We start from the raw sequence: 13340 nt of genomic DNA, 5'->3' as shown, positions 1-13340 counted from the left end.
CCTCCACCCCCCCCCCCGCCCCTGAGTACGTCCAATGACAGGCAAGAAAGTCTCCCAATTAGGGCTGGTGTCAGGTAGGTTAGTTATAGCTTTGCTACACTGTCTTCCCTTATCAGTAAAGAACCCAATTAGTTTCTCTTCCTCCTTATCAGTAGAAGCTATTACTTTTCCCTTCCTATCTAGGATTGCTTTCTTTCTTTGTGCTGCCTTGGGCTTTCTCATGACCCGTGTCTAACCTCAACTTCAACTCTTGGTAACCCCTTTTTTTTCTGTTGATTCTGCAGTTGTCTGCATCTTGACCATTTCTTTAGCTATTTTCCCATGATTCCCTATCTCCATCCTTTTGCCACCTTCTCTAGCCATCTACCACATTCGCAACCCTTTTACACATTCTCACTTGCAATAACTTTGTGTTCATGCAAGAACATTTCATCCATATCCGACAAAATACAGATATTGACTGTGAGTGACAGAAAAGGTCTGGGGCTATTCTCAACTTGGGAATATTTGTAATATACAAGAAGTAGTTAAACCTTCCTAAATTATTTTTTGGATAGATAGTACAAATTAACAGTTGTTTTGGAAAACATTAAATTTGTTTTTCTAAGTAGTTTCCAAAATGTGTGTATTCACAAATTTTTGAAGGGTAAAGTATGTCTTCGAACGTAGTCCCATGCAGACTGTAATTAAGGTATTGCCAGACCTGTGATTCAGAAGGAAATTATGGGCTAGATTTTCCCCAAGCAATTTTGTCGGTGCACTGACCTCAACCGCGCTGACTTTGTGCGCTGGAAACGGCGTTGGCAAAAACTTGCCCCATCCTGGCCGCTGCATACAGTCCCCGGAGTCCTGGTGTGGCGTGGAGGCTGAAGGGGGAGGGGGGGCAGAGCAACAGGCCAGCGCACAAAGCATTGCCGGCACCTGCGCACATGCTCAATGAGAGCTGCGCACATGCTCCTGCCCTCCCAGCGCATCCTGTGGGCTGTGAGCAGGACCCGATGCTCGCAGCCCCTATCCCAGGCCAAAGGGACGCCCGATCTCGCTGCACTCTATCCCTGGCCAAGTGGACTCCCACACCGGCCGGCCCGCCCGCTGAGTTCCCAGGCAGGTAAAGACTTCGCTTTTATTTTTTATTTAGTGGCTGTGTAGCTGTGCTTTAAACTTTTGATTGGGGGGGGGTGGGTGGAGAGTTTTTGGTGTGGGGGTTGGGGGAGGAGGAGAGTTTTTTAGGGGGAGGAGTTTTTTTGGGGGGGGGCGCGGGGGGAGGAGAGCTTTTTGGGGGGGAGCGGGGGGAGGAGTTTTTTTGGGGGGGAGGAGGAGAGTTTTTATGGGGGGGTGGTAGAGAGGAGAGTTTTGTGCAGGGGCGGGGGGGAAGAGAGATGAGACTTCCAGACCCACGAGTTGTGATTCCCCTGGTCGCTCGGTGCCCCCCCCGGCCGAGACTTCCATACCCAGGAGCTGTGATTCTTCCAGTTACTCGGGGCCTCCCCACCCGAGACGCCCAGGCCCAGCAGCTGTGACTTCTCTGGTGCACGTCTTCCCTCCCCTATCCCAGGCTGAATGGCCTCAGGCACAGGCCGGCCTGCTACCTTTCCCGGGCAGACTTTAAAGATAAGGTAGGATTTACTACACTTTTTATTGTATTTTATTGGTTTGAGCTTTTCCTTAATGTTTGCTGCTTGGTTGTTGAGGTCCTCTCCAGTTTTCTTCCCTCCTCTATCCCTGCCCTAATGTCTGCTGAATGTGCGCTCCTTGTTCTTCACTGCCTGCAAGATTTTTCAGAGCTGGCCACATATACTGACCTAAGTGGATTTGGAGTACATTTTTGCTGGCCAAAGTGGCATAAATGGCCAAAACTGGCGTAAGTGTCTGGGAACGCCCCCTTTTGAAAAAGAAATTGACCTAAAAAAAATCGTACCTAATTGACTTACGCTGGAGCAAATTCTTTGGGGAAAATGGCATTTTCTAACTTACGCCAGAAAAAACAACTTACGCCAGAAAAAATTGATGCAAGTCATGGCCAATGTTGGGCCCAATATTCTGAGTCCTGTATTAATAACTGCCCTTTGATCATATAAATCAAGCAGAGTGCATTTCAATTGGGAAAACATTTCAGCTATTTAACTAAAAAAACAAAAATGTCAATTGCTTATCTCTATACTTGGTTAACATCTAACTTCAAAATACTTTCAAATTTTAAACGAAGAAGCCTAGAAATATATTTGCGCTGCTCACATTAACAAAAGTCTAAGAGCACTTAACAGGGCAGGAAGAAAGAGGAAGATTTATGGGGAACTGAAGGCATTGCCAAAGAAAGCTTTATTTTTAAAAGGCTTTTGATGTCAGTCAGGTAAGTAATGATAGAATGATCACATGGAGCAGGAAATGAACAGTAACCTAGTGGTTATGACACTTGAGTAGCAACCCAGAGGAAAATTTCAAAATTGAATTCAAGAAATCTGGTCATTTGTGGGCTGGCACCAGGCAAATATGACCATGACCTTTGCTGGATTATCGTATCCAACTGGTTTATTAATGTCCTTCAGGAAAGGGAACCTTTCACCCACCCCTACCCGATTTGACCTGCCTGTGACTCCCATTTTACACTATGACCACACAGCCTACATTGGCTCCTGGTTAAGTAACGCCTCAATTTTAAAATTCTCCTCCTTGTTTTCGAATCTCTCCGTGGCCTCGCCCCTTTCTATCTCTGTAATCGCCTCCAGCCCCACAACCCTCCGAGATATGTGTTCCTCCAATTCTGGCCTCTTGAGCATCCCTGATTTTAATCACTCCACCATTGGCGGCCGTGCCTTCAGCTGCCAAGGCCTAAGCTCTGGAATTCTCTCCCTAAACCTCTCTGCCTCTCTACTACTCTTTCCTCCTTTTATGACACTCCTTAAAACTTACCTCCGCCCTAATATTCCCTGCTGTGGCTCGATGTCAAATTTTGTTTGATAATGCTCCTGTGAAGCACCTTGGGACATTTTACTACGTTAAAGGGGCTATATAAATGCAAGTTGTTGTGGTTAAATTCTTGCTGCTCTCTGGGCAACTTGGGATGCAATAAATACAGCTTCACCAGTGTCACCTTAATTCCAGGAACAAATTAAAGAATAAATCACGAGAAATGTATAGGTGGAGAAAATCACTTGGGTGGAATGAGACTGGAGGAATTGGAAGAAGAGGACAGAGATCTTTGTCTTTTTGTTTTTGGGCAAGAGGGTCCAGTGCAGCTTGGCCATGATTGGAGTATTTTTAATATTCAGCCTCAGGCTGTGGATGTTACTGTCAAGGCTGGTATTTTTTGCCCATCACTAGTTGCCCTTGAGATGATGATGAATGCTCTTGAACCGCTGTAGTCTGTGTGGTGAAGATGCTCCCACAATGCATTGGGTAAGGGATACCAGGTTTCGAACCCAGCAACAATGAAGGGACGGCACTTTATGTCCAAGTCAGGATGGTATGTGACTTGGAGGGGACTTTGAGGTGATGGTGTTTCCATGCACCTGCTGTCCTTGTCCTAGATAGTGGAGATTGCAGGTTTGGGAAGTGCTGCAGAAGAAGTCTTGGCGAGTTGCTGCAGTGAATTCTGTAGATAGTATACACTGCAGCCATAGTACACTCGTGGTGGAGGAAGTGGATGTTTCAGCCAGTAGATGAGATGGAGATCAAGTGTATCACTTTGTCCTGGATAGTGTCAAGTTTCTTGTTGGAGTTGCACCCATTTAGGGAAGTGAAGACTATTCCATGACACTGCTAACTTGTGTTCATGCAACATTGGATGGCATTGTGGAATGCAATTTCCAAAATATTGGTAAAGTCGCACAAATTAATTCATCTGTAGCAGGCTAATGGTACTGATAAAAAAAAACACAAAAAAAAGGGGGGCATTTGAAAAGTTTTTGGAGTGTGACCCCTCCCCCTTTAATCAGGGGGCACTTGTTTATTTGTGTCTACAAAAATAGTTGTAATGAGATCTGGAGCTGAGTGGTTCTGGCAGAACCCAACTGAACATTGATGAGCAGGTTATTGATGAGTAAGTGCCGCTTGATAGCAAATCATCATTTGCTGATGATTGGGAGTAGACTAATGGGGCGGTAATTGGCCGGATTGGATTTGTTCTGTATGAGAAGACATGGGCTGCAGAGGTCTGAATCCTAATTAGAAGGCAAATATTTGATTACAGCAAGGAGGCTAGAAAGTGTAAGGCCACATGTTTTCAGTTTTCATGCAAAATTGGATGGCATTGTGGAATCTCCCAAATGCTGGTAGCACTTGAATTAATTCATTTGTTGCAGACTAATGGTCCTGATCATATGTTTCACACCTTAAATCAACCTGATTTTAATAAGAAAATCTTGAAGCTGATGCATTGTTACATTCATATTTATACATGAATGGAGGCTAGATGAGCCATATTTCATATCCCACAAAGGGTAGTTCCAGCAGTGGGATATGGATTATACCGCTCTACTCTGACCTCCTTCATGGCAAACAAGCCAAAGATGGATAGAGAAAACGTTACAAGGATACTCTCGAAGCCTTCCTGATAAAGTGCGACATCACTTCTGACACCTGGGAGTCCCTGACCAAAGACCGCCCTAAGTGGAGGAAGTGCATCCGGGAGGGTACTGAGCACCTCGAGTCTCATCGCCGAGAGCATGTAGAAATCAAGCGCAGGCAGCGGAAAGAGCGTATGGCAAACCTGTCCCACCCACCCTTTCCCTCAACGACTATCTGTCCCACCTGTGACAGGGACTGTGGTTTTCGTATTGGACTGTTCAGCCACCTAAGGACTCATTTTTAGACTCGATTCCGAGGGACTGCTTATGATGATCATGATGATGGATTGTAACCTGCTGCACCTTGTGTATTGCCTTTTATATCCCACACATTAAATAAGCTAACACTTACATTGAGCAGATTAGTGTGATGCTGATTTTTATTTTCTCTTGTGGTGCTGTCTGTTATCTTGATAAAGTATTTAATGATGTGATGCCATTTCATGCCTATGACAGATGAGATACACAGAGTAATGCTGGATATATCTTTCAACCAGTGGATCTGACAAAATAAACTATGAGCAATGAAGTTAAAAGTACATTATCGTGTTGACCGTGCTAATTGGCTAACAACTCCTCACTTTTCACAATAAATATTGTACAGAACCAACAATATTTTCCCTTTCAATATATTGATTTTTAAAAAAAAGCTGAGATTCTGATTGTATCGTGGGAATTACATAAGTTAAATTTGCAATACTCGAGTTAGATGACTACACTGACCAGTGTTGCTAACGCAGCAGAATGAGGAATCACCTGTATGTCATGGTGTGGCAGAGTAACTCTTGGATGGGTACTACTATATTGGGCCATTTATAATGCTCCATTTAGTTGCATTTCTATACATGGGTTAAAAGTAGTGACTCAGATTGTAACCAGGGAATCTAGAAATTGAGTTATAAAAGAAAAAATCCCTTTCAATGTGTACCCTGCAAAATAGACTTCAGGTACCATTTTTTTCTTTAAAAAAGAATCCACACCTACAGCAGAAAATGGCAGTATTGTATTCCATGAGCATAAGCAGGAGCACCTGCATGAATGAGCCATCACTTCAATAATGTCATCAAGAATGTGGGGTGAAGTCAACATCTGGGGCCCAAGTTTCGAGCCGCGCCTAGAACGGCGCAGTCCCGACCTGGACGCCCGTTTTTCGCACCACAAAGTGCGCCTAAAAAAAACCTCCAGATTCTCCAGCTCCCTGCAGGTCATTTGCAGCTCGGCGCGGTGCAGCACGAGCAGTAGGGGGCGGAGCCAGGTCCCTGCGCTGAAAACAGTGCCGGGACCTCTGCACATGCGCGCTACAGTGGGCGCGCATGTGCAGTAGCTCCAGGCGCCCATAACTGTGGGGAGGGGCCGAAGCACGTAGCCCCTAGCCCTGGCCGGATTGCCTCACTGGGGCTGCGTGAATAAGGCTCCTCCCACGGCCAGCTCCTGCTTCCTCCCGACCCGAATCGACTCCCGCTTCCCGCCTCCGGACCCGACACCGACCCGACTCCCGTTTTTCCCCCCCCCCGCCCCCGCCGATCCCGGACTGGATCCGACCTGACCTCCCTCCCCTCTACCTGACCTCCCTCTCCCTCCCACCCTCCCCCCCCCAACCCGAACCGACCCGACCTCCCTCTCACCACCCCCCCCGACCCGCGCTCCCCCCGACCCGACCCAACGCCACCTACCTGTAAATCTAGTGCTGGGGACGGGCCCTGCCCGAAGTCTCGGGCCCGGCCGGGCCCGGCCCTTTCAGCCTCCCTCCCCCATCTCGTCCCCCATCCCTCCCCCCTTCTCCCCCATCCCTCCCCCCTTCTCCCCCATCCCTCCCCCCTTCTCCCCCATCCCTCCCCCCTTCTCCCCCATCCCTCCCCCCTTCTTCCCCATCCCTCCCCCCTTCTCCCCATCCCTTCCCCCCTTCTCCCCCATCCCTTCCCCCCTTCTCCCCCATCCCTTCCCCCCTTCTCCCCCATCCCTTCCCCCCCTTCTCCCCATCCCTTCTCCCCCATCCCTTCCCCCCTTCTCCCCATCCCTTCCCCCCTTCTCCCCCATCCCTTCCCCCCTTCTCCCCGTCCCTTCCCCCCCGTCCCTTCTCCCCCGTCCCTTCTCCCCCGTCCCTTCTCCCCCGTCCCTTCTCCCCCGTCAGAAACACAGACAGAAAGATAGAGACACGCACACAGACACACTGTGGGGGGGGGGCATCGGGGCCTCCCAGCATGTTGTTGGAGGGCTCCCGGTGCTGCAGTCGGTAAGTAGAAAATGTTTTGTTTTATTGATTTAAAAAAAAAAATTATTTCTTATAAATTTTTTTTGATTTATTGGTTGCTTTATTGATGTATTTATCATTTATTATTGATAATGGCTCTTTATTTGTAAAACTGAAGTGTTTAATGTTTGTAAACTTCCCTTTAAACTCCCCGCCCCCCCCCCCCCATTCCCTACGCCTGATTTGTAACCTACACCTGATTTTCTAAAGTGTAGACAAGGTTTTTTCGAGCATACAAAAATCTTCACTTACTCCATTCTAAGTTAGTTTGGAGTAAGTTTTCACTGACGAAACTTTGAAAACAAGCGTAAGTGGCCGGACACGCCCCCTTTTGAAAAAAAAATTCTGTTCCAAAGTGAAACTGTTCTAACTGACTAGAACTGGAGCAAACTAAATGGCGAGAATTCCGATTTCTAAGATACTCCGTTCTACACCAGTTGCTCTTAAAAATCAGGAGCAAATCATGTCTCAACTTGGGGCCAATATTCTGTGACCCACCTACACATTTTTAATGTCCTTAAAATGCCTTAAATTCTTTACTAACCTACAGTATTGCTTTACTATTCGAGTTTTTCCGTCATTGTGAATTGATGATAAAATTTGCTTTTTTTTTGCATTGCTAGTGGAAGAAATTATAGACCAGGCTGATTATCTTTATGGCACTGGAGAGGTGGCTAAGCTTTATCACCTTCTTATTGAACACAAGAACAGGTATTATAATACCCAACTTATACTGGAAATATTTAGAAGTGTTGTCAATTCTGTAGATGGTCTGGCGCACTTGTTATTGGAACTTGTGCAATGTTTTGTTGTCATGAGAGCAAGTGACCCTTGTAATCAAACAAATAGTCTGAATTCTCCCAAAGCATAAATGGGAGCTGAGGAGTCGCATACTGTACATTCAGGCAGGAGAAAATTATGTTTTTTTTTACTGTGTTTTTAATAACTTATGGATGTTCAGCATGAATGAAACTTTAGTGCTCAATTGTGTGCATTGACCTTAAACCAGATGCATACATTTGAGTTAATTATTGCCTTTGGATTATTGAAGGAGGGAGTATTTTGTATTGATCTCTTTGGCGCAGATGAGTGAATGCTTTTGAAGCATTAATTGACGAAGAAACCTTTTCACGATTGGAGTTGATGGGCCAAAATTGAGCCCCGCCCAAACAGGGCGCACCTACCGTTTTTTAAAAGTTTTTCTCCGCCCCCAATCCATGGGGCGGAGAATCCGGAAAAATTCAGGACTTGGAAATGTTTTTTCGGTCGGGGCGGAAGCCGTGGCGACTGTGGGGCGGAAGTGCCCTTACAGCGGGTCGGCTGTCCAGACCAGTCATCAGCAGCGTGCTGATGACGTCGGTGGGGTTGCCAGGAGGGGATGACAGGCTGCCTATTGGTGGCCCAGCCGAACCCATGGGCATAATTGTCGGCCCGACCTGACAGTCAGCTGACAATAAAAAATAAAATGGAATCGCCGGCAGCGCTACATTCCCTTTAAGGGTGGACATGCCGCCCAGCCACAGATAGCTCCCTGCTGGGGAAAGCTGCCAATGGCACTGACCGGCGGGAGGAAATTTCCCGCGGGGGTGGGAAAGTGGGTCGCTGCCAGTTGGTAAGGGGTAGGCGCGTGCCCGTCGCGGCAGGAAAGCAGGCAATGTCGTAACCCGTTTCCGGCCCGGGAGCAATTTTGGACGGCTCTGCCATTCCGTCCGCCCCGGTCAGTAAGGCCTCTGCTCCATTCCCGCCTCTTGGTGGCGGTTATGGAGGCGGGCAATTTTGGTCCCAATGACTCTTGGCACAAATAGGTACCAGGTAAAATTTATACTGTCTTTAAGCTTTCAGAAGAGAGTGGGATCAATCGATGATTCTGCAAGGATATGTGTATGGTGATGAAAAATAAAAAATCAGGATCTGAAATAGGACATAAAAACATAAGAACATAAGCAGGAGTAGGCCATACAGCCCCTCGTGCCTGCTCCGCCATTTAATAAGATCATGACTGATCTGATCATGGACTCAGCTCCACTTCCCTGCCCGCTCCCCATAACACCTTATCCCCTTATCGTTTAAGAAACTGTCTACTTCTGTCTTAAATTTATTCAATGTCCCAGCTTCCACAGCTCTCTGAAGCAATGAATTCCACAGATTAACAACCCTTTGAGAAAGGAAATTTCTCCTCATCTCTGTTTTAAATGGGCGGCCCTTTATTCTAAGATCATGCCCTCTAGTTCTAGTCTCCCCCATCAGTGGAAACATCCTCTCTGCGTCCTCCTTGTCAAGCCCCCTCATAATCTTATACGTTTCAATAAGATCACCGCTCATTCTTCTGAATTCCAATGAGTAGAGGCCCAACTTACTCAACATTTCTTCATAAGTCAACCCCCTCATCCCCGGAATCAACCTAGTGAACCTTCTCTGAACTGCCTCCAAAGCAAGTATATCTGTTCTTAAGTATGGAAACCAAAACTGTATGCCGTATTCTAGGTGTGGCCTCACCAATACCCTGTGCAACTGTAGCAAGACTTCCCTGCTTTTATACTCCATCCCCTTTGCAATAAAGGCCAAGATACCATTGGCGTTTCTGATCACTTGCTGTACCTGCATACTATCCTTTTGTGTTTCATGCACAAGTATTGCGGCACTTTGCAATTTTTCTCCATTTAAATAATAACTTGCTCTCTGATTTTTTTCTGCCAAAGTGCATGACCTCACACTTTCCAACATTATACTCCATCTGCCAAATCTTTGCCCACTCAGTTAGCCTGGATGTCCTTTTGTAGATTTTTTGTGTCCTCGCACGTTGCTTTTCCTCCCATCTTTGTATCGTCAGCAAACTTGGCTACATTACAGTCAGTCCCTTCTTCCAAGTCGTTTATATAGATTGTAAATAGTTGGGGTCCCAGCACTGATCCCTGCGACACCCCACTAGTTACTGGTTGCCAACCAGAGAATGAACCATTTATCCCGACTCTCTGTTTTCTGTTAGTTAACCAATCCTCTATCCATGCTAATATCTTATGCCCAACCCAGTGAACTTTTATCTTGTGCAGTAACCTTTTATGTGGCACTTTGTCAAATGCCTTTTGGAAGTCCAAATACACCACATCCACTGGTTCCCCTTTATGCACCCTGTTTGTTACATCCTCAAAGAACTCCAGCAAATTTGACAAACATGACTTCCCCTTCATAAATCCATGCAGACTCTGCTTGATTGAATCATGCTTTTCCAAATATCTTGCTACCGCTTCTTTAATAATGGACTCCAATATTTTCCCAACCACAGATGTTAGGCTATAGTTTCCTGCTTTTTGTCTGCCTCCTTTTTTTTAAAATAGGGGTGTTACATTTGCAGTTTTCCAATCTGCTGGGACCTCCCCAGAATCCAGGGAATTTTGGTAAATTATAACCAATGCATCCACAATCCCTGCCGCTACTTCTCTTAAGACCCTAGGATGCAAGTCATCAGGTCCAGGGGATTTATCTGCCTATAGTCCCATTATCTTACTGAGTACGATGTCCTTAATGGTACCCAGACCTGGCTAGACTAAATTGCTTGTTCTTATTTTCTTAAGCCAAGTGTTAACTGTGCCTTTAATGTGGCTTTCATATACTAGCAGAAGCTGTTTGCACAGAATTATTCAAATAGTGCAGCATTTATTCTGCAGTTACAAAAGCCCCCCAGAAAACACTTAATAACTGACAGTCTTTGTTAATGCCTGCTCAAATTTTGCATAGATGCAGCTCACAGTTGGTGTAGGTTTAGTCATGTCATCTCTGAATTGTGCTGAACTGTATTATTTGAAAGGTTTAGTAGTGAAAAACAAATTCACCAAATTTCCAGGGAGGATGCAATTATTCCAAACCAGTTGTATTCTATAGTTTAGTATACGAAGTAATCATTTATTAATGTGAAAGATAAAAGTGATTTAACAGCTACTTTTAATCGGATAAATGTAAGAATGTCCAAATAATTTATAGAATAAGCTATTGACATCATTGTAAAAGGTATGATCCTGCCTTCTCCTTCATTTAAGGTACTTTATTTTCCAATGAAGACAGCTGTTTTTATGCATGAGTTTGAAAGACAGCAAAGATTTGCTGCAGACATCTCGTGTTGAATTCATGGCAGCTTTTTATTAATTGGCAGAACGAATAACCAGATACAGTAAAACAGTTCAGTGCACTAATGCGTTATCATGGAGGGATAGGTTTTGGGTTCTGCTGCAAGTTCTTGATCATGGTCACACCATGGTAGGGGATCAGGATGCCAGGCCGTGGCTAAGTGTTTCTTCAGATTAAAAAAAGTACAAATGATGGCTCATCTCAACCCAAGCACACGTAATCTCTTAAATTAGCATTGGCCTTCGAATGATTGATTGATTGGTTTGTCCACTTAGTCAGAAAATGTTGCTTGACCTAAAGAAATAAGAAAAAAATGATTAGAAGGAAGAAGTTTGTTTGAATGCAAAATTGAAGTTTACAATAGACAAGTTGCATCCTATGTTTCATCTAGTACAAATGGTGAGCTTTTGTGGCGCCTAGCTCGTGCATCACGTGATTTGGCTCAACTGGAAAGCACCTCCACGGAAAAGAAGAAGCAGCTGACTTATGAAGCTTTGGAGTTTACTGAGAAGGCACTGGAGAAAAATGAATTGAGCTTTGCAGCTCATAAGGTAATGCCTAAAATGTTGTCATGTTGTTTTTTTCAATTTTCTGCCCTTTTTGTGATAATTGTTTTTAAATCTTGTACAGTGGTATGCTATATGCATCAGTGATGTTGGAGACTACGAGGGCATCAAGGCTAAAATTGCAAATGCTTATGTCATTAAAGAACATTTTCAGGTAAAGTAGCAAACAATAAATATGACATTTCCCAGTTGTACAATATCACTGCATTTATTTTTCATGTTTTGTGAAAAGTAGCCCTGCTTCTATTCATGGTAAGATAGAGAAGCTTAATTTAGAGTATTTGGGGGAGGAGTTATGAATAGGTATAGTGAAGAGGCAAAGTAGTTTAAAATAGTAAGCACAGGATGTACCTTAAGGCAGATAAACACAAGGTTATAAAGAATAATAAAGGAAATTTAAAAAAAAATAGAAAGGAAAAGGTTATTGAATGATATGAATGGGTCAGGATTGGTGTGTTTATAAGAACATAAGAATTAGGAACAGGAATAAGCCATACAGCCTTTCGCGCCTGCTCCCCCATTCAGTATCATGGCTGATCTGTGACTTCAACTCCACTTTCCTGCCCAATCCCCATATCCCTTGATTCCCCTATATGCAAATACATAGAACATTAGAAATAGGAAAATTATAGGCACTAAGCAGAGGGATATGACGGATTGTTAACAGAAACATGACTTCAGCTGAGGTCGGGCTGGGACGGAGCTGAATATTTCTAGATACAAAGTTTTCAGCAGAGCTAGAGGAAAGAAGGGAGGGGTGGGCTTGTTAAGTACGGAGTGTATAACCGGTGTAGAAAGGAAAGGTGCTCAGATAGGAGTCACTCGGTGAGTTGAGTTAAAGAATAATAGATGCTGGTCAATCTCCCATGGACATTGCAGTCTATGTAGTTTTCAGGTAAATTAGGGTTAGAGAGTAAGGGATAACTGGACCTTAATCTTTCCTTAATTAGTACATTGCATGTCCAACAAAGAAGGATGCAGACCTAGCCCTGAAAAATGAAGCAGGACAGGTAAGAAATCTGAAAAGAAGAACATGTATGAAATATTGCCCTTACCTGACTAAGCTCATCTTGAAAATGGATGAAGAAAAATAGTAACCAGCATAAAGGTGTTGGACTGCAAAGTAGATCATTCCAGTGCGATTAAAAGCCGAGCTAGCCCAGATAACTTCATTGGAAAACAATAGAAAATCCAACAATGGATATATTTAAGTATCAAAATAGATATTGTATTCTAACTAGGAATAAATGAAGTGTGACAAAGGTAGGAGGTTCGATGGATAAATGAGAGCAAAGATGAGTTTTAGAAAAGAGACGTATATTCATTGTGGGGTGAATAATATAGAATCGATCTGAGAAATACAAATAGTTTAGAAGGATAGAAAAAAAGAAAATTAGGAAAAGATTAGTGGTCAATATAAAGAGAAATAGAAAAGGCTTTTATAAACATAAGTAAATGGGCAGTCAAAAACGGCATTTTTTAAACAAGAGTGAAGGAATAGCAGTGATAAGTATTTCACTTCAGTAGAGGAATGTAAAAGTGGGACTGTATGAATATTGAATAAGATCTGGGAATCCAATTACTAGAGATAAATATTCAGAAAGACACTAGTTAACAATTAATAGGACTAATTAGTGTCAGCTTTGGCTTAGTGGGTAGCACTCTCCCCTCTGAGTCGGAGATTGTGGGTTCAAATTCCACTCCAGAGATTCGAGCACAAAAATTTAGGCAGTGCTGAGGGAGTGCTGCACTGTCGGAGATACCGTCTTTCAGATGAGGCGTTCAGCCGAGACCCTGTCTGCTTACTCAGGTGGACGTAAAAGATCCCATGGTACT

The 13340-nt window shown here is 44.3% G+C and overlaps 1 protein-coding gene across 3 annotated transcripts in view; it reads left to right on the top strand.

Annotated features, from left to right (window-relative positions):
* The window catches only part of rmdn1 (regulator of microtubule dynamics 1), a 98938-nt gene that overhangs the window by 26366 nt on the left and 59232 nt on the right, over positions 1-13340 (top strand). For 2 of the 3 annotated variants that reach the window (XM_070893632.1, XM_070893641.1), the window contains exons 3-5: positions 7440-7527; positions 11330-11489; positions 11569-11658. In XM_070893632.1, the coding sequence (XP_070749733.1) occupies positions 7440-7527; positions 11330-11489; positions 11569-11658 (338 nt within the window). The remainder of the gene's footprint in view (positions 1-7439; positions 7528-11329; positions 11490-11568; positions 11659-13340) is intronic. The other variant, XM_070893649.1, reaches the window with a different exon arrangement.

Source organism: Pristiophorus japonicus, chromosome 1 (assembly GCF_044704955.1).
Source record: "Pristiophorus japonicus isolate sPriJap1 chromosome 1, sPriJap1.hap1, whole genome shotgun sequence".
Taxonomy (NCBI): domain Eukaryota; kingdom Metazoa; phylum Chordata; class Chondrichthyes; family Pristiophoridae; genus Pristiophorus; species Pristiophorus japonicus.
This window is presented reverse-complemented; position numbering and strand designations above follow the sequence as displayed.